At 39.5% G+C, this 18,683-nt stretch overlaps 1 protein-coding gene across 3 annotated transcripts in view; it reads left to right on the top strand.

The window, feature by feature from the left end:
* The window catches only part of RAB40B (RAB40B, member RAS oncogene family), a 32,293-nt gene extending 13,936 nt beyond the window's left edge, over positions 1 to 18,357 (top strand). For all 3 annotated transcript variants that reach the window (XM_061376984.1, XM_061376983.1, XM_061376982.1), the window contains 5 exons: positions 13,043 to 13,103; positions 15,131 to 15,191; positions 16,054 to 16,131; positions 16,580 to 16,802; positions 17,213 to 18,357. In XM_061376984.1, coding sequence (XP_061232968.1) covers positions 13,043 to 13,103; positions 15,131 to 15,191; positions 16,054 to 16,131; positions 16,580 to 16,802; positions 17,213 to 17,484 — 695 coding nt within the window. In that variant the 3' untranslated portion in view covers positions 17,485 to 18,357. The remainder of the gene's footprint in view (positions 1 to 13,042; positions 13,104 to 15,130; positions 15,192 to 16,053; positions 16,132 to 16,579; positions 16,803 to 17,212) is intronic.
* Positions 18,358 to 18,683: the final 326 nt, after the last annotated feature.

The raw sequence follows: 18,683 nt of genomic DNA on the forward strand, positions 1-18,683 counted from the left end.
TTTGGCATAACCAAAATTGTGCTTGCCTGTGCCAGGGTTACGTTTTATCCAATATGATGCTTAAATTACATTTACGTATTGCTGTAAGTTTGTTTTCGTTCTGGGAGCTAAACAAGAATGGAAAATGGGATTAAGAATATAAATCAGCTAACATTAAAAATTGTATTAGTACCCCATTTTATTCAGCTCTTCTGGATTTTGTTCAGTATGAGACTGAAAGTAGGAAATGAGTGCAATATTTACACATAATACTTGACATGGGCTCGTGTTTGTTATGCTGGTTTTATTTAAGGAACATCTCAAATGTAACACACCAAACATGTTTGGTTTGAACTTGCTGTTCTTTCTTTTATGTCTTGACGTGTTGTAATATGGAAGTATGAACTGGGCAAGGTAAGTAGTCAAATACTTGAATTAGAGCTGCAAGTTCGTAAGTGAGTGAAGCTGTTACAGATCAAACACTTTTATCAACATATACTGTATATTTAATGTCCAGCCTTTCAAAAAGGCAAGATAAAATCATCTGTCAGGATTGACTGTAATTTAGTGCCTATTCAGGGCAAAGTCCACAAAAATACTGGTGTTCACAACAGCTGTTTATGTATCTAAATTGTCAGTCCATTCTATGGGAAGTTAGAAAGCTAATTACCATGAAGTCAGAATATCATTTCTGTCCAGGAATGGAGGGGGTTTAAAGGTCCAGAAATTACCCTGACTCACACATTTACAGGAGTTTGTTGTAATACTCTTTCAGTTGGGTGGGATAAGTGGAAACGACAGTTATCATCAATAATGAGCTGTGCTATGTGACAAAGTGTGTTGAACTGTTGTTCATTAAGGCTTTAATGGAATGCATACCTGCTTTTGGTATAATTACATTCATGTTTGATATGTTACTCTATCTGAGTATTGGTAAGAGGAATGTACATGCTGCGTTCAGCGGAAACCTACTGGATCTGATTGATGATTCCTTACAGGAGGCCTGGGGTTTTTGAACCCTAAAAATACAAATCTCTACAGAAGTGGAATATATTCTGGTTCATACAGTGTTCAGACCAGTTGAACCTCTGAGCTGTGCTCAAGGCAGGGTAAGAATCCTCTCTAGAACAGAAAAGTAATTCTTCTCCAACTGGGGGAAGGGCAAGTAGGACCAAGCAGTGAAGACACCCTTATACACATTTACTGTCAAGTCAGTGACTTTTTTATGGTTTTATAGGCATATGAAGAGTGAGGATGAAGTATTTTGGGACCATGTTTGTTGTCAGAAGCAAGAAGAGCTATTTATTGTTCATGAGATGTAGTCCTGTGCAAAGCTGAAACCCAATAAAACAGCTTTGCTATTTTAATTTGTGCTGTGGGATTTGCCACTGAAGGATGCTGATCTGATAGCATGGTGTGAAATCAGTGAGTGGTGTCAGATGATGAAGCAATAGCTGGTGGGTACAAGGAAGCTAGAAAAGCCACGGCTGTTACTCCAGGGTTACCATGGACATGAAGCTTATTTGTGCAATGATGGATTTCAAGTAGAAACTGGTAGTTTGATATGCAGAGGTGGAGTAACTATGATGAGAATTTCTGGAATGGAGATTTATATGTGTTTTAAAAAGTAACTGGCTTCTAAGTTAAGAACATGAGAAGTGTCATCTTGAGCTCATTTAGCCTAGCACTCTCCTAAAAATGGTAAGAGAGATGCTATTTAGGAAGAACACGCAAACCTGTCTGCTTTTCTGAGATCTGCTTCCCTTGTGTGCCTGCCAACCTTTCTAATCCAGTATTTGGAGACTTACAGTTCTTTGCAGCTACTTCACTTGTGAAAATGTGTAATCTGTAGGCTCTTTTTTAATTAAGAATTATAGTTGCAACTTTCTTCTCAATTTATACAAAGAAACCATTTTGCTGTGCTTTTTTCTTATGCTGGAGTAAGTGGGATTCCAGGACTTCCTTAGAAACACTCAGTACCAATTAGTGTAGACATACATGAGCCCTCCGAGAGACGCAACTTTAAAAGGGGATGTTGACTGATGAAAAATCAACCTATTTAGAGTTTCCCCCAATAAATTTTTTTTGGCTCCCAGTTTCATGTTCATAGATCATAAACTCCCAGTGCTGTAAATGCCTGGTTTAATTGGTTTTGTTAGAATAGTGCATATCTTTGAAGTGTGCTTTAATGCACAGAACTCTGGAGAAGTGTTTTGTGAAAATACTTTCAGTCTTGGATCGAAAGAGGATAACCTATTCATTAAAAAGTTCCAGTCAATATATGGCTAAAGTCCTATGTGTGTGCAGATGAAAATGTAGAGGAGACTGAATATGTGACACCATTTAGAAGTAAGCTGTGGTCCATGATGTACCAGATGAATTGCAGCTGAGCTTTCACACTTCCAAATGCAGTCCAATCACTTGTATTTAATAAATATATTTTGTTTACTGTGTGGTGTGTTCCAGGCTTCTGATTCAGATAGCACCTCTTGATTTCGCTCTGGTTTTAGGTCAGGTATGTTGAGCACATCCTGCAGTTAGAAACTCACTGTTAGGCTCCTGCTGTTGCTTTCATTTTTCCTTTGGGCCACAACTTCATGCAAACAGCCCTATCCTGACTTTACCAGTACATAGCTCCTTGTAACCCTACATCAGAAAAGCTGAAATTGCAAAGAATGCTTATGTACTCTGAAAGAATATATTGAAGGAGCAGTCATAAGTGTATTAGAGGATGGAATGTTTAATTTGCCATTTTCATAGAGAATGAGCCATTACAGATGTCTGAATGAAACAGAAACTACTTAAACAGTTTAATTAAAAGAAAGAAAAAAGGGGTTAGGATATTTTAGTCATAGGTTTCAAATCAAAATTATTAATTCCTTCAAATCTTTAGGGACCACAATGTGTTAATGTATCTCCTGTGCCCTTATACTTTGTTTGCAAGTTGACTTTATGCACTGCCTTAAAATGGAATATTGAAGTGCATGAAATATGAGCCTGCCAGCTGGAAAACCCAGAAGAGACCCAGCAGGTCTGGCAGCCTTATAATGCTCTCTGAAGAGCAGACTAAGGAAAAGAGGCTCACGTAGCTGATGCATTCAATGGAATCATTGACTCAGTGTACAGAAAGTCTTGTGGTGCAGAATTTTTAACACGATACCTGGATACATACATCTCTTTTCTAACTCTTTTAGCAATCCCTGTACACCGTGCATGATCTCAGGCAGTCAGGACTCTGTGCTTCTAATCTTTCTGTCTGTTTGCTTCAGCAAATACACCAAGTGAAGCTTGTGTAAAAGCATAACCTTGACTTTTCAAGCCACTTCAGAATTAGTGGGTTGGGGTCCAACTTGAACACAGACTTTATCAAATAGAAGCGTGATAAATGGAATTTTAAACAAGTTCATAACCTGTGAAGTTTAAAATTTTCTCTTTCAGCTCAGACTAGAAACAAAATTCCTTTCAGAATGATGTTAGTCTTGGAGCAAGAAGATATAGAGTCCAAGAATACATCTGGTGTAATAATTTTTCCATATAAATTCTGGGTTTTGTCTGCAAACAGGAGTTTAATCCCGTACTGTTTGAAAACTATGGTTTTATGGGCAGACTCACTTATCAATCCACACTGTATTTGTCCTCAACATCTGCAAGACAGTTCAATGCAGAAGACTACATGAAAAGTACTTTAAATATAGTTTTTAAGTGAAGGAAAGTCTGGAATTCTAACAGCCTAAATGGACCTTGGCCACAGACTAATGAGTCACCTTTCTGGAGAAGAGAGATCTTTGGGTGAGTAATCCAAGAGCAGCTTCTTGAGGAGGTCATCAAGGGGAAGAGTGAGGTTCTTTTACATGGTGGGAGGGTAGGAGACAACAGATTTAAGTTGAACCAAGAGAGGTTTGGAATGGGTAAATGGAAAAGCTTCTTTTCCCATCCAGACAGTTGAGCTGTGGAACAGGTTACCCAGGGAGGTTGTGCTGTCCCCAGACCTCCTATCTGATCCTGTTTAGAGCAGGAGGTTGATCTAGATGACCTCTGAAACTGTTCCAAACTGAAATTTCCTTTGATCCTATTCACCTGAAATCAGTTTGGTTTAATGTATTGGAAAACTGAAACCAACTAAATGATGAATGGAACAAGAGCTTTGTGTCAGTAATATATAATAGACTTTCTCCTTTAAACCCTAACAAACATTGCTTGATAGGATTTTGTGTGGATTTTTTTGATCCTGGAATTATGAAGTTATAATTGTGGCAGCTCTTCTGCTGGAATAGCTGAGGAGAAGTGGAAGCATGATCCAAGTCAGACCATTTCCTTAATTTTTCTTATAGAAGTATACATCCTGAAGATACCTCATGGCTTGGGTATTCCTTGAGTTAACGGTAAACATTACCTGGAAAGCCTATTTTTACTGCAGTATGAGCTTCACTTGGAATTCCAAATTTAAGAAGTGTACTTGGTCTTCCATTGCTTGATTTGGAGGTTAGTTTGAAAGCTCTTCAAGTAGCTGTGCTTTGGGAATGATGACTGCATGTTTTTCTGGATGTTAGCTTTTAAGCTGTAGTAATTTCATAATAATGATATGAATTTTCCTCTTGGGCATCTTTAAAGCAAAATGATTGGTGACAAACACTGCTAGGACTGCTGGGAGTATCGAGAGCATCCTGAAATAGGCTTTTTGGACTGTTTTCTGTGAGCCTGGGTTATATCTTGCCATTTGTCAAAAGATTTTCTTACAATTTCATAATATACAGGAATATGCTTATGAAACAATTGTGATTTTTCTAATTGTTATGTGATATTTATATGCTTGACTGAAAGTGGTGGTTTAACTCCTTAGGACTATTCATTTGAGACCTAACTGAAAGCCCAGGTAACCTTTGGAGAGGTCTGCAACTGTTCTCAGTGAGCCTTTAGGCCTATAACTGAGATTATCAGTGGCTGGAACTTCTGGTGATTCTTCTCATGCCAAGTATTTTTTAGCTGGTTTTCTGCTAATGAAGTGTCAAGACATAAAAAGTCATTGTTCCCTTTTGGAAAATGTTGTAAAATGTGAAATACTGCATCTGGTTTTAATATTTTATGGTAGGTTTGACGCTGTTCTCCCAGATCCTGGCCATATTTCAAGCCTATTGTTTAAGACGTAAGTAAGTGCAAGTTTGTGTGTAGGATTTTAAGGTACATAACCTGCCTTCTGGTCTTCTCCTCATGCATCAGGATGATTTGGCCCTTTGAGAAAGAATTATTATGCCACAAAGATAGAATGGTATAATAGAGCCACAAGCATTGAAAATTGTGGACAATCAACTGTTACATAAAACTTATTCCACATTTTGAGGGTCGGTTGTCTTAAGCTGGCCAAGCTTCCCCTTACACATGGATACCTGGAGCACCACATCCCAGCTATAGCTTGGGATACATGTATATGTCAAAGAAGATGAAACAAAGAATCATGTTGGAAGCTTTAATTGCAAGGAGTGCAGAAGTGGGATTGTGAATTAGAGGCTGCCCTTGAGAGCTGATAGCTCTAAAAATAATCTAACACAGGGTTTTTAAGAAGATAGGATGCTTGTTAAAAACATGCCTGATGCATGCAAAGGAACTCTTCTTGCAGTCCAGCTCTTATCTATAGGAACTGATGAGCAGCAGCAGTGAGAAGATGGTATGAGAGGAGAATATACTTTCTTTTTCTCTCAGCTGTTATAATAGAGGTTAATTTCTAAATGAAATTCACTGGTTCTAGGTTATGGTTATCTTTACTTTGATACTAAGTGGTGTGAAAGTTGAGGGCAATTCTTTTTAGAAAATGCAACTCTTAAGTAGGAAAGAGCTGGTTTCAAATACTGTTGCTGTTTTATAACAGTGACTATAAATTGGAAGCTCTGATGTTACATTTCTTACATTGAGTTCTGGTGCAAAGAATTTGGAGAGACAAGCAGGGAAATCGTAAAGCTGATGTTTGTTATCTTCTGCCAAGAGTATGTTCCTTTCCCAGTGCAGGGAACTGAGTGATCCACATTCACTCTTAAATCATAATCTGATGTTCCTGGCTTTAAGTAACTATAAAACCCCCTTTGCAAATAATTGCTACCTGCCAATAACAATCCTACCTCAATCCATCTCCAGAGCTGTGAGGAGTCAGGGGATCTTGTCTTTTATTGTGAATTTTCTAGTCAGAAGCATGAGTTGCAGTGTTGTGTGTGAGCAGTTGGATGTGGATGCAGGAGCTTCTAGAGATGTAAGGCACCATAGGTGTTCTGTAGTCACTGAGCACCCAGGGCTCTTTGTTTCACTTAGTTATTTCCCATCTGGAAGAAAGGGTTGAGGAAAAAGAACCCACCTTATTGCTGAGGCTTGTACATTATTCTGCTCTATTTCAAATTTATTGATAAAATATACTGAAATAAAGGAAGAACTTCCATGTGTAACACTAATAATAACATTGCCTTTTCCTGCAGTGCTACTATTTATAAACAAGAACAGGTTTATATATAGCAGCTTTCATCTGAGGATGTTAGCTCCAACTTGTAGTAAACATTGGAGTTGACAAGCTTACCGTATGCCTCCGATAACCTTTTCTTCTGGAGAGGAAGAAAGGAAATGATGAACTCAAGTGTTCCTGCTTCTTCCTGCCCTGGGAGTGGGAGCACTCCTCTTTCTTTCTAAAGCCTTACATTGTAAAGAGGCTGTTTTATTGTTGACAAATAAATGTTAAGACAGAGGAGAATCAATATGATCTCAGGATCTTTGTTTCCTCTCCTCTTAATGTGAATGGAAACGGATGGTTCATTAGCTCTGGTTAAAAGCTGATTATTAGCTGGTGTCAAATAGCTTTCTCTTCTTTGCAAATGGGCGTCTGCCTTGAAGGTTTAGTTTTAATTTAGCCACTTTAGCAGAAATACTGCAAGCTAAGGCATGATATAAAACACCATGTACTTCACAAGTTGTTTGCGTGTTCTTTTGGGGGAGGGTGTGAAGGTAGTATGCAAAGTACTCGCTTATTTACTTAGTAATGCCCACAGTAAGAGCACACACAGGAATTTATTCAGTTACTGTTCTGTAAATTAGCAGCCTTACTAATTAAATTGGGGGGTGGAGGGCTTATATGTTTGGAGTTTCAATTGTTAAATATTGTTTTTAGATCGGTGGTAGGGGTATGTCATAAGGTTGTGTCAAACTTCTTAATCCCATACCAGTTGCTTTGGTTCAAAGAACAACCAGCTGTACTAGAGCCAACCAGAAGTGCTCCAAGACCTTCAGGTTTTAACTAGGTGCCCTAAATTTTGTACCTATGAAAAGCTTCTGTGTAATTGTTAAAGAGCACTTCTGGGTTTTTTTAAGGATGGATTTCTTGTAAACTTAATTCCTTTGACCATTTAAAGGAAAACAGCTGTACTGAAGGATAGACTGTGACACTGCCATGTGTCTGTGACCAGAACCAAAGCTTCCTATAAAGCTGGACTTTCTGATACAAATAGCTTAAAGCAGGGAAATTGTCACAGCATTCAACTAAGTGAATTATCTGTGAGACTTTGTAATTGTGGTTTATGGCTTGATTAATGAGGTGAAGAATACAGCCTAGATCTAAAATTTTAGTGTCTATTTCAATCTGAATAGTCTGTGCTTTAGAAGCAGATGGCTTTTATTGCAGTAATTGAGTGTGATGGAAAAGACTGCAATTTGGAAAGTGATGATTATTCTGAAACAGCAACCAGAAGGCAAATATGACTGTCATATAAGCATGAAGGTCAGGTTATGCATCAAAAGGTTTTAGTCCAGTTTTATTGCCAAGAGGTTGTATCTTTGCAGCATGATGTTGAAAACACAGGGCTTAGTTTTCGAAGCTTAGTTGGATTTTGAATCAAAAGCATGCCTTGGGTTGGTTTGCTGTGAACAATAAATGAATGGAGCTGCAAGTTGTGTCACTTGCCAAATATTCTGGAAACATTTACAAACAGTTCTAAACCCTGATTTTAATGTCTATATGAAAAGCCAGATAACTGAAAAAGCTTGAAGTGGGAAGTGATGGGACCATTGAGTTCTCATCATGCATACAAGAAAATGGTTTTAAGCACTCTGAAACTGAAAACTGCTTTTTCAAAGTGTAGTCAACAGCCTTTGAACCTGAAGGATGGTTTTGGTGGACTTTGTTGAATACAGGCCCAGAATCCCACTGAATATATATATATTTATTTTTAGACACTTAATTATTGGCATAGAAACAGACATAAGGAAGGAGACATTAAGTATGTGTCTGAGAAAAGTATTACTGAATTGTTAATATGGGCAAATTGGTGGAGTAAATGATTGCTGGAGAAGGCTTTAGCCTTGAAATGTCTGGAAAGCAGTCAGGCTATGGAGGTAGGGAGCTGGAATGTACTATTATTAGTAGTGTTTATTTTGAAGTAGTTAGATTGTGTTTTAATTAAATCTGAGAGCTGCTAATCTAGCATCAATCACCTCCAAGGAGCAACGTGCCTCAAAATGTAAAGAGAGGACACATCAAGAAGAATAAATAAAAACAATGAAACCAGTTCTTGTGGTATTTATGAGCTAAAATAAATACCCCAGGTTCAAAACTGAAGTCGTGTATTCTGCACTTTCTCAGGTATAAAAAGGGTTGGGGTTTGGAGCATTTCTAAGACAAATGTGCCACTGAATAAAATCTTCCAGAGCTGAGTTGGTAAAGCACAGCACCAAAGAATCTAGTTTTGCCATTCTTGGTTGTTTTCCCCCTGTTTTTCTTTCTCCCCTCTGCTATAGCTTACTGAAGTTGAAATACACACCCAAAACAAATGCAGAACAACCTCCAAATCATTGAAATATTGGGCTAGCATCCAATTCCTGAGGAAAAAAATAGGAGGATTTTATTCTATGTCGTATTACCAAGGTATGACTGCTGTTTGGTCTGCAGTCCAGTGCTTCAGATTTGGTTTAAGTGAGTCAGTGTGTTTTCACTGCTGCAAACCTAAATGGCTGTCAGTCGCACTGTAGATCATTGAATCTCAATATTAAACTGAAAAGATTTTTGGTGTAAATAATGTTGCCTTTGGAGGAACACAAAATGAGCGACTTAAATGACTGAAGGATTCTGCCCTAGAGAAACCCATCAGAAAACCCAGAAACTTTGATACCCTACTGTAGGAGAAACAGAAATTCATAGGAAGCATTAAAATGACCATTGTAACATGTAGTCTATGGGGCGGAGTTGTAGTCTATGGGGCGGAGTCTAGTTGGAGGCCTGTATCTAGTGGAGTGCCTCAAGGGTCGGTACTGGGACCAGTATTATTTAATATATTCATTAACGATTTAGATGAGGGAATTGAGTGTACTATCAGCAAGTTTGCTGATGACACTAAGCTGGGAGGGGTGGCCGACACGCCAGAAGGCTGTGCTGCCATCCAGAGGGACCTGGACAGGCTGGAGAGCTGGGCGGGGAATAACTTGATGAAATATAACAAGGGAAAGTGTAGAGTCCTGCATCTGGGCAGGAACAACCCCAGGTTCCAGTATAGGCTGGGGAACGACCTGTTAGAGAGCAGTGTAGGGGAGAGGGACCTGGGGGTCCTGGTGGACGACAGGGTGACCATGAGCCGACACTGTGCCCTTGTGGCCAAGAAGGCCAATGGCATCCTGGGGTGTATTAGAAGGGGGGTGGTTAGTAGGTCGAGAGAGGTCCTCCTTCCCCTCTACTCGGCCCTGGTGAGACCTCATCTGGAATATTGTGTCCAGTTCTGGGGCCCTCAGTTTAAAAAGGACAGGGACCTGCTGGAGAGAGTCCAGCGCAGGGCAACTAAGATGATTAAGGGAGTGGAGCATCTCCCTTATGAGGAAAGACTGAGGGAGCTGGGTCTCTACAGTTTGGAGAAGAGGAGATTGAGGGGTGACCTTATTAGTGTATATAAATATATAAAGGGGAGTGTCACGAGGATGGAGCCAGGCTCTTCTCAGTGGCAAACAATGAAAGGACAAGGGGTAATGGATACAAATTGGAGCACAAGAGGTTCCACTTAAACCTGAGAAGAAACTTCTTCTCAGTGAGGGTGACGGAACACTGGAACAGGTGCCCATTGTGGAATCTCCTTCTTTGGAGACATTCAAGACCCGCCTGGACACGTTCCTGTGTAACCTTATCTAGGTGTTCCTGCTCCGGCAGGGGGATTGGACTAGATGATCTTTTGAGGTCCCTTCCAATCTCTAACCTACTGTGATACTGTGATACTGTGAACATGGCTGCAGAGTGGTCAGTGAGGCGTAAGGGATAGTAGTGTGGTAATGGCTGCACAGCATCGATGCAGAGAGGATGGCATCCTGCTTACTGCAGTTGTTGCCAAACAGCTGAATGCTTTTTGGGGAATCTTGCCGCATTCCTGGGTTCAATAATATTTCTCTGTGTTTTCTACCTGTTACTTTTGTGTTTGAGAAGGACAAAATCTATTACAAACCAGTTAGATTCAAGCAATCCAAACCCTTCAGCAGGGCTAGTGACTTGTTCCAGGTGCTTTCATTTCAATTTGTGGCTTTAGGTAAATGATCGTGACTTAAAAGCATCCATGTGAAAGCATTAAACACTGGGAGGTTTTTCTGGTTTACTTCAAAGTTGATTTTTTATGTATTTAGCAGCTTTTTTTCTTCTCTTTCTTGTGTAGCAATACATTTTAGTTGTGTACCCAAACAAAGCTATTCTGTCTTGCTAAATGAGTGAATAATGTTCTGGAAGGACATTTGATTTCTACAACAGCACAATTCACATCTGTTGGTCTCATTGTTATGGTTTCATGCTGTTCCTGATGAGTCATGGCAAAAGGCTTTTTGTTTTGATTCTTAATCATAGCAAATGCTAATTGCAGAGGTGTTCAGGTTATCTTTATCAACTGCTTCTATCTGCATGGCAGCTGAAGAATAAGGAAGTTTCTGAACCCATCTCTTCAAAATTGTTTTGAGAAACCCATAAGATGCTTTCATAAACAGCAGCTGGTAGCCGTGAATTTGTCAGATTTATCTTGTGCATGTCATATAAAAGTAGTATTTTGCATTATGTGTGTAGCTAAATTTGCAGTAGTTTATGGTCTGTGGTGCAAAGCACAGTAGTGGGTTTATTCAGCTGTGTATCCTCTAGCTATGCAGTGCTAATTTTCTATGCTTGGTATGTCTTTTAAGAGGATGATGGATGTCCATTTACTGTGTGGGATGTGTCAGCGTTTGCTAAACATGGTCTGTGCCTCTTCATGAACTCTAGATAAGCTAGTGGAGGTATTTCACCCTATGAGAAATAGCAGTGGTAGCACGGGATGTGGGAATGAGTTATGTGATGTTAGGCAGGGTTTGTTTTGCATGTTTTATGTTTCCAAGAATTTCTGAAATTATGGAACTTGTTCTTTCAGCACAAAACCAGTTTCAGTATCATCTGCTCAGTGTCCCAGGACTTCGTCTATAGGTTTGGATGGCTGTGTTGTGTGGATGTTTGGGGGGTTTTAATTGTTATTAATACTTATTTTAATTTGTGGTTTGTGGATTTGACTATTTCCTGAGAGTGATGGAGAACTGGAACACTCTAGATGGCAAATTAAAATAAGTCTCCCAAAACTGGTGGTAATACACTGGGGTAGGGGTTTTGTCTGTGTGTCTTTCCAAGATAAGAGCCTGAATTAAATGACACTTACAGGAGCATCATCAGCACTGTCATCCCTGTTCCTCTGGTAGCAGTTAGGGCCCTCTTCTGCATGCACTTGGTTTTCCATGTCAATGTGGTTTTCTTACTCCCTTGTTTTGCTTATGCTGAGAAAACAGAGCATGTCTCTCTCTTTCAAGGTACAATACTCATTACATTTCAGAACGTTTTTCAGAGATAGTTCCATGCTTTTTACAGTTTACTGGAGGACTCTGTGACTGAATGTTCAATTCAAGAAGCTGACTATGACACAGCAAAGAAAACATGAGAAAAAACACATTTACCAGTGAAACTGTTGCTTGGCTGCGCGGTGTGACTACTGAATGCACGCTTTTAAAATAACAGTGAACAAAAGAAAAGCCTTTCTTTTAATGTTTATAATTATACAATTTGTGGGTGCAGAACTGAAGCACAGCGGCCGTAAGCCAATGACCCTAACATCGTAGTGGGCATTTCCAGGGGTCAGCTGCAGCTACACAACTGCTTCCAGTTTGGGGTTTTACTAAACCTAACTGAAACTAACCCACCCGTTTTGACCAAGAAAACACTAATGCTAGACTTGAGCTTATTATTACACAGCTGAGTTACTCCCTGGGGCAGGTCAGCTTAGCAGTAGAAATTATATTAGGTAGCATGGAAGGTTCCTTGCAAAAACTACAGAAGGTGCAATAAAGATGTGAGCTAAGTTATACGTGTGCATGTGCATACATGTCTAAGTATACCTACAATACATACTTCCCTTAAACACTGCAGTGCTTCTTCAGCTCATATAAAGGAGATATTGTAGCTTGATCACAAGGCCTGGCCATGTTATGGGAAGGAATGAATGGGACTTGCCTGCATTCTGGTGGATGCTGACTGTGTAAGTGGTCTGGGCAGAGAAGGCTATTACCGGTTGGAAGACAAAAGATCAGCCAATTCTTGCACCATCTGCTGCTTTATATAAGAGGGGGACTCATGTATCTGATACAAGAGCTGTCTATGAGTCAGAGATGATAAGGAAGGAAGAAATAATAGAGGCAGTAAAGCTAGGGAACAGAGGAAGAGAACAGCATTTAGTCTGTGATATATGAGAGAAAAGGCAAAAAATCCTAGTTCTGCCTTCTTTTGTTGAAGAAGAAGAAGAACTCTTTAAGCATCTGTATTGTCATGATAATGAATAAAACAGACCATTTAATCAACCTGAAGGGAGCCTGAGACATCCTCTCTGAATGGACCAATGAAAGGTCTTTGTAACCTTATGTGAACAAATTGTTCTTATCCATATGCACTTCACAGCGTACTAATGACAAATCCCTTTTTTTTAAGGTCAGCTGCTTTGAAATCTGTAACTGTGTGTATACTGTACACCTGCAGGCTGCTCTAAGGGTTGTCTGACTTTCTTCCCCACAGGTATAGATTATAAGACTACAATGATACTTCTAGATGGCCGACGAATCAAGCTGCAGCTCTGGTAAGTGTGTGCTCCACCTTCCCTCAGTGTTTATAGCCCGAAGACACCAAAATGCAACTGTTCAAGGCAGCAGTTCTCCTTTATGCTTCAGAAATAAGTCAGTCATGGAAGAATGAGCCAGGCAGGTAGCCCTTTGAGTAAGTTACACTTTGTCTTGGCCTCCATACTCTGCTAATAAGAACCATGACAGTACCTCAGCACACAATGTTGTACAGCAGCATCCCTTTGCTCAGACTATTAGCAGTTAACAGTCAACTAAATAACCATAGTATTATTAAAATACATTCAGTATCAATAAAAAGCAGCATTATTGCTCATAGTGGAATTGATACGCAGTCTGATATGATTGAATCCTTACAAAACATGTTGATAACGAATAATATTCTTTTATAGCAAATGTTTTTCCTGTAGGGTCAAATGTTTGGTGTGGCAGGGTGCTTTTGAGTCTGGTTGTTTGAAGATGGCATCTTCTGGTTCAGTGAAAAACAGTGAACGATACAACTCGAAGTATGCAGCAATGTTACTGCCTCTTAAATAGACATTGTTTCCCTCTTTCCTTAAATTCATGGCATAACAGGGGGAGAAGTAAGGCCAGTGCAGGAGAAGGAGATGGAGCGTGATTTTTTGAGGAACCACAATCTAGATAAATCAGAGAGACAGGTTCTAGGAACAAGCAGTGTTCAGATAGAGAGTTGGAGGTGAAAATGAATTACGAGGACTATATCCTTTTCCTCCTAGAAAGATATAATCCTGGGCCATTTCTATCTTGAATTTAGTTCTGATGTTTATCTTTGGTTTTAGTTATTGCAGTTAAACACCTGTGTGTCAAAACTAAGCTATTGTTAATTTATTTTTCATTGGTTGCTTCTGCTTTTATGATTTTCAAAGTGATGTTTCCAGTGTTAAATGCAGTAATGGATAATAATACTTTGCCATATGCTATCTCCATTACTTGATATTTTGTTCACCTACTTTATTTTCTTCTTCTGTCTTCCACTTTATATAGCTTAGATAAGCTTTGTGTGGTACTTTCTGCTGAGAAGCAGCCAGGAAGGAGATGGTTTTATTCTTTTTCTGAAGGGCAAGGATATTCTTTGAGCTCCTTAAAATAACAGATTGCAAATGTTTCTGCCGTTGACCATATACAGAAATATGGGCCCTGCATTTGAAGATCTGTAATCTGTCACAAAAAAGTCTATGGAATTTTGCTTCTTACCATGTTCTTCACTATAAACTTGACTTTGCTTCCAAGCACTTTATGCAGATTATTGTATGTGTGTGTGTGCATGCTTTTCTAAAACACTGTGCTATGACTCTGTAGGGATACCTTCATCATACTAGATTCGTGATGAACAATTCCTGCTGTAACCAAGAATTTACTGGGTTTTCCATTAGTTTCCTTGGTGATAAGTATTGTTTCCTCCCACTTTGCTGTGAAAACCGAATCTTTCATCTAGCTGAACTAAATGCAAAGTGTAGTGGCATATGAACACTAGTGCAACAGCCTTTGTGTTCCAAGGGCAATCACAAGAGTAAAGTTTGAAGTTCTTGTCCTCTTACGTTGGGAAATCTGAGAAATATAGAGGAAAGGGCAGAATGCCAGTGGGGAAAAACTGCTGAGAGGGAGAGGAGCTCTTTGTGCATGAGTGACTGCTGCTGCCTGACTCATGGAAGAAGAGCTGATAGTGACTGGTACGGATGAGTTACTGTAGAATCATAGAATAGTTAGGGTTGGAAAGGACCTTAAGATCATCAAGTTCCAATCCCCCTGCCATAGTCAGGGACACCTCACACTAAACCATATCACCCAAGGCCTCATCCAGCCTGGCCTTGAACACTGCCAGGGATGGAGCATTCACAACCTCCCTGGACAACCCATTCCAGTGCCTCACCACCCTAACAGGAAAGAATTTCCTCCTTATATCCAACCTAAACTTCCCCTGGTTAAGTTTGAACCCGTTACCCCTGACTCTTAACACAGGAGGCCACTTCTTCTTTTAAAAATATATCTAATTTGTTTTATTTAGGGATACATCGGGGCAAGGGAGATTCTGCACCATATTTCGGTCTTACTCACGAGGTGCTCAGGTAAGCAAAATGCAGCTTTCTCAGTGTTGAGTAATGGTTGCTGGGTGAGTGAAAGAGCTGGTGAACCATCCTGATGGCTTCTGTAACTCAGTTGCAGATCGCATGCAGGTGCAGTAATACTCTGAAGATAACATGGAACATGGGGAATAATAAGGCATGGGACTTTAGTTTGGGGAGGGGAAATACATGAGATTGGGGTTGAATCACTAAAATACAGTAATGCATATTCTTATGCCTTCTTGTTGGTTACCTCAATAACTTTAAGCACATATTGTACTTGGATCATGTGAAACCTATGCTAATACTACTGTTTAAAACTCAGTTCCAAGTGAGAGAAATATACCATACGACTGGAAAGAGTAATGTGAAAAAGACATAGTCGAAAATGTGATGAAATGTAATGATTTGTAGGGAAATTACTTTAAAAAAAAGAAGAAAAAAGAACAGGCACACTAAAAGTGCCCACAGCATCAGAGTTTAAAGTATTGCAATAGTTCATGACACATACTGGTTCTGCTGAGTTGCATCTTACGTTCCAGAATTGCACGGAGCATTGAATCTTCAAGTTACTGAATGTGACCAAAAGTACATTTTTGCTACGACTTCTGATGCGTGTGTGATGCAGCTTCTCCACTATAAAAACAAACACCTTTACATTAGACCCTACAGCTAAGTCAGGGTTTCTGACTTAATCTACACAGAGATGGGGCTTGGTTTCACAGGATGCTGAGGTTCTGCTCCACTGAAAAGTTGAGCAGCATCTTACAAGATCATTTCAGAACTGAAGGATTTACAGATATGTGTTTATCTGTGTTGTGCCTCTCTTAAACTGATGTTTTTTAACTCATTCTTTTTAATACAGGGAGTTATACTAGTGTATGATATTACAAATCGTTGGTCATTTGGCGGAATCAATCGATGGATAAAAGAAATAGATGAGGTAAGGTACAGATGACTAAGACTGCTTATATTTTCTACTGTTTTTACTGGCATTTGCAGGCAGCGCTTGCTACAGAGCTATCCAAGATGCCAAGTTTACAATTCTATGTTTATAATTCTGAAAAGTTGGAAACATAACAGCTAGACTGTCTGATTTCTTTAAAGGTGTTGATGGAAAGCATATGGAGGGCAAAGAATTCATATTGTAGTCCCACTCTTGCTATAGATTTGCCGCATCATCTGTGCCAGCCTGTCTTCTCCAAGGAAGGGATGTTTTTAGATCAGAGAATCATAGAATAAGCTGGAAAGGACCTCTGCAGATCTAAGACCAGTTCTCTAGGTCTTAGACTAGACCTTAGTATTTAGTCTTGACAAAGCTTTTGCTTGTTTTAATGAAGGTGGAAATGGAAGCCAAACTGTTAATCTTTCTCTTGCTTCTCTTTGCTCAGCATGCTCCTGGTGTACCAAAAATCCTGGTTGGAAATCGCCTTCACTTAGCCTTCAAGCGCCAGGTGTCCACTGAACAAGCACAAGCCTATGCTGAGAGGCTGGGCATGACTTTTTTTGAAGTCAGTCCACTTTGTAATTTCAATATTACAGAGTCCTTTACTGAGCTAGCAAGAACAGTGTTGATGAGACATGGAATGGACAGGCTCTGGAGGCCAAACAAGGGTAAGCCACACACACTGAAGATGTATGCGTTTAGTCCAAGCTAAGGTTTGTGGTGCATTAATATGAAAGAATTTTCAGAAACTTTAACCCAGATGCAGAAACACGAAAGAAGAATTGGGAATCCTGTACTAAACAGAAAATATGTATCTGTATGCACAACCTGTTCTGCCTTTGTAGGGAATAGTGTATTGTTTCTAGGACTGACATGTTCAGTCAGCTCGGTATTAAGACATAAGTAGGAAACTGAAGCAAGAGGTATTTGGGATAATATATATGTGGGAAAGGGTGTGGGAGGAGAGATGAGAATTCATCCTGGAAGTACAGAGTGCATGCAGAGTGCTGGGTGTGCTACTGCCTCATGGCTGACAAAAGCGTGCTATTATAATGCAAGTTTTATGTCTGTTTTTAAGTACTGAGCCTGCAAGACCTTTGTTGCCGTGCCGTAGTTTCCTGTACCCCTGTGCATCTTGTTGACAAGCTCCCTCTCCCTGTTGCCTTAAGAAGCCATCTCAAATCTTTCTCCATGGCAAATGGCCTTAATGCCAGGATGATGCATGGACGCTCGTACTCCCTCACATCCAGCAACATCAATAAAAGGAACAGCTTAAAGAAAGCCAAAATCACCCGTCCACCGCAGAGCCTACCAAAAAACTGTACAAGAAACAGCTGTAAAATCTCTTAATCTCTTTGTGGAAAAAGGGAACCTGGATGGAACCTCCTCGTGTGAAGCATTGAACACAAAACACAAAGAATCCTTGCTTAATGGTTGCGCACATTCTATGTACGTATCTCACTACATAGACAAAAAATGAGAAGAATAAGTCCTTAGAGCTTGCTCATTGCAGTAATGCTGCTTTGGAATAAGTGACATGTTCAGTGCACCTGAAAGGACGTGACATTTTGCCGTTGGATTTTCATACTGCGTTTGAGTTTCTGATGTGCATGATGCCATTGTTTTTACTAGTAGATGCGTTTTTGTATAGGGGATAATTATCATCATCATTCAGTTCTTAATTCCATGAAATCTGGAAAGTGATTGCATAATTGTATAAAACCCTGTCTTTCTGCAAACTGTTCAGGAGTGTAAAGATGACTCACCTGCGTTTCCAGGCAGGGGTTTTTAAAGGCAATGTATTGTATACATTGTTCAGTTCTCCACATAGTGTGACAAATTCCAGTAGTGCTGCAGTGGTGCATTTGGATTTTTTGTGTAGCTTCCTTGGTAACTTTGAAGCACTAACTTAACTAAGGTAAAAATGTACATATAATTATTATGCACATACACAACCAGGTTTTGTCCCATTGGTGTATGTAATAGATTTGATAAAGTTTTTGGTATGTTATTTAATATTTTGGGGCATTAATTTGTGGTTTAAATACTTATTTTTCTGTAAAAAAAAAAAAAAGAATTAAAATTTACATTTTATACCACTCTCCAAGAAGGTTCTAAGAGGAAAATGCCAAAGACTGTGGTAAAAAGGAACATGACTTGAAGAGCTGCTTTATAAGGAAAGAATAGTATTTAAAAAGTAAATAAATGGTTCTGGAAAAGAAATCCTATAATGATGTCTGTAACTGGGGAGGGTTCTTTATATTCCTTTGTAAGAATTTGAAGAACAATATGCCTGAACTAGACACCAGGACTGTGAAGTCATCCTAAAAGCTTCATGTAATGCTTTTCATATAAATCTGTCTTCAGTAATGTTAACAGAAATAGGGAAGAATAAGGTACATTAAGCCTTCCACTGGTGAAGGAATTGTGTGATTTGTTCTCCTTAGTAGCAAGGCTTTTGAGGTGATGGTGTAGCTTCATCCCAGTTTCCCCTAGGTGTGTCTTCACTACTGCGTGATACATGGAGCTCTTATTCCTTCAGGATCAGC

Source organism: Neopsephotus bourkii, unplaced genomic scaffold (assembly GCF_033783945.1).
Source record: "Neopsephotus bourkii isolate Nb327-2 ecotype Australia unplaced genomic scaffold, CSIRO-AGI_Nbou_v1 NB_1749, whole genome shotgun sequence".
NCBI classification, from domain to species: Eukaryota; Metazoa; Chordata; class Aves; order Psittaciformes; family Psittacidae; genus Neopsephotus; species Neopsephotus bourkii.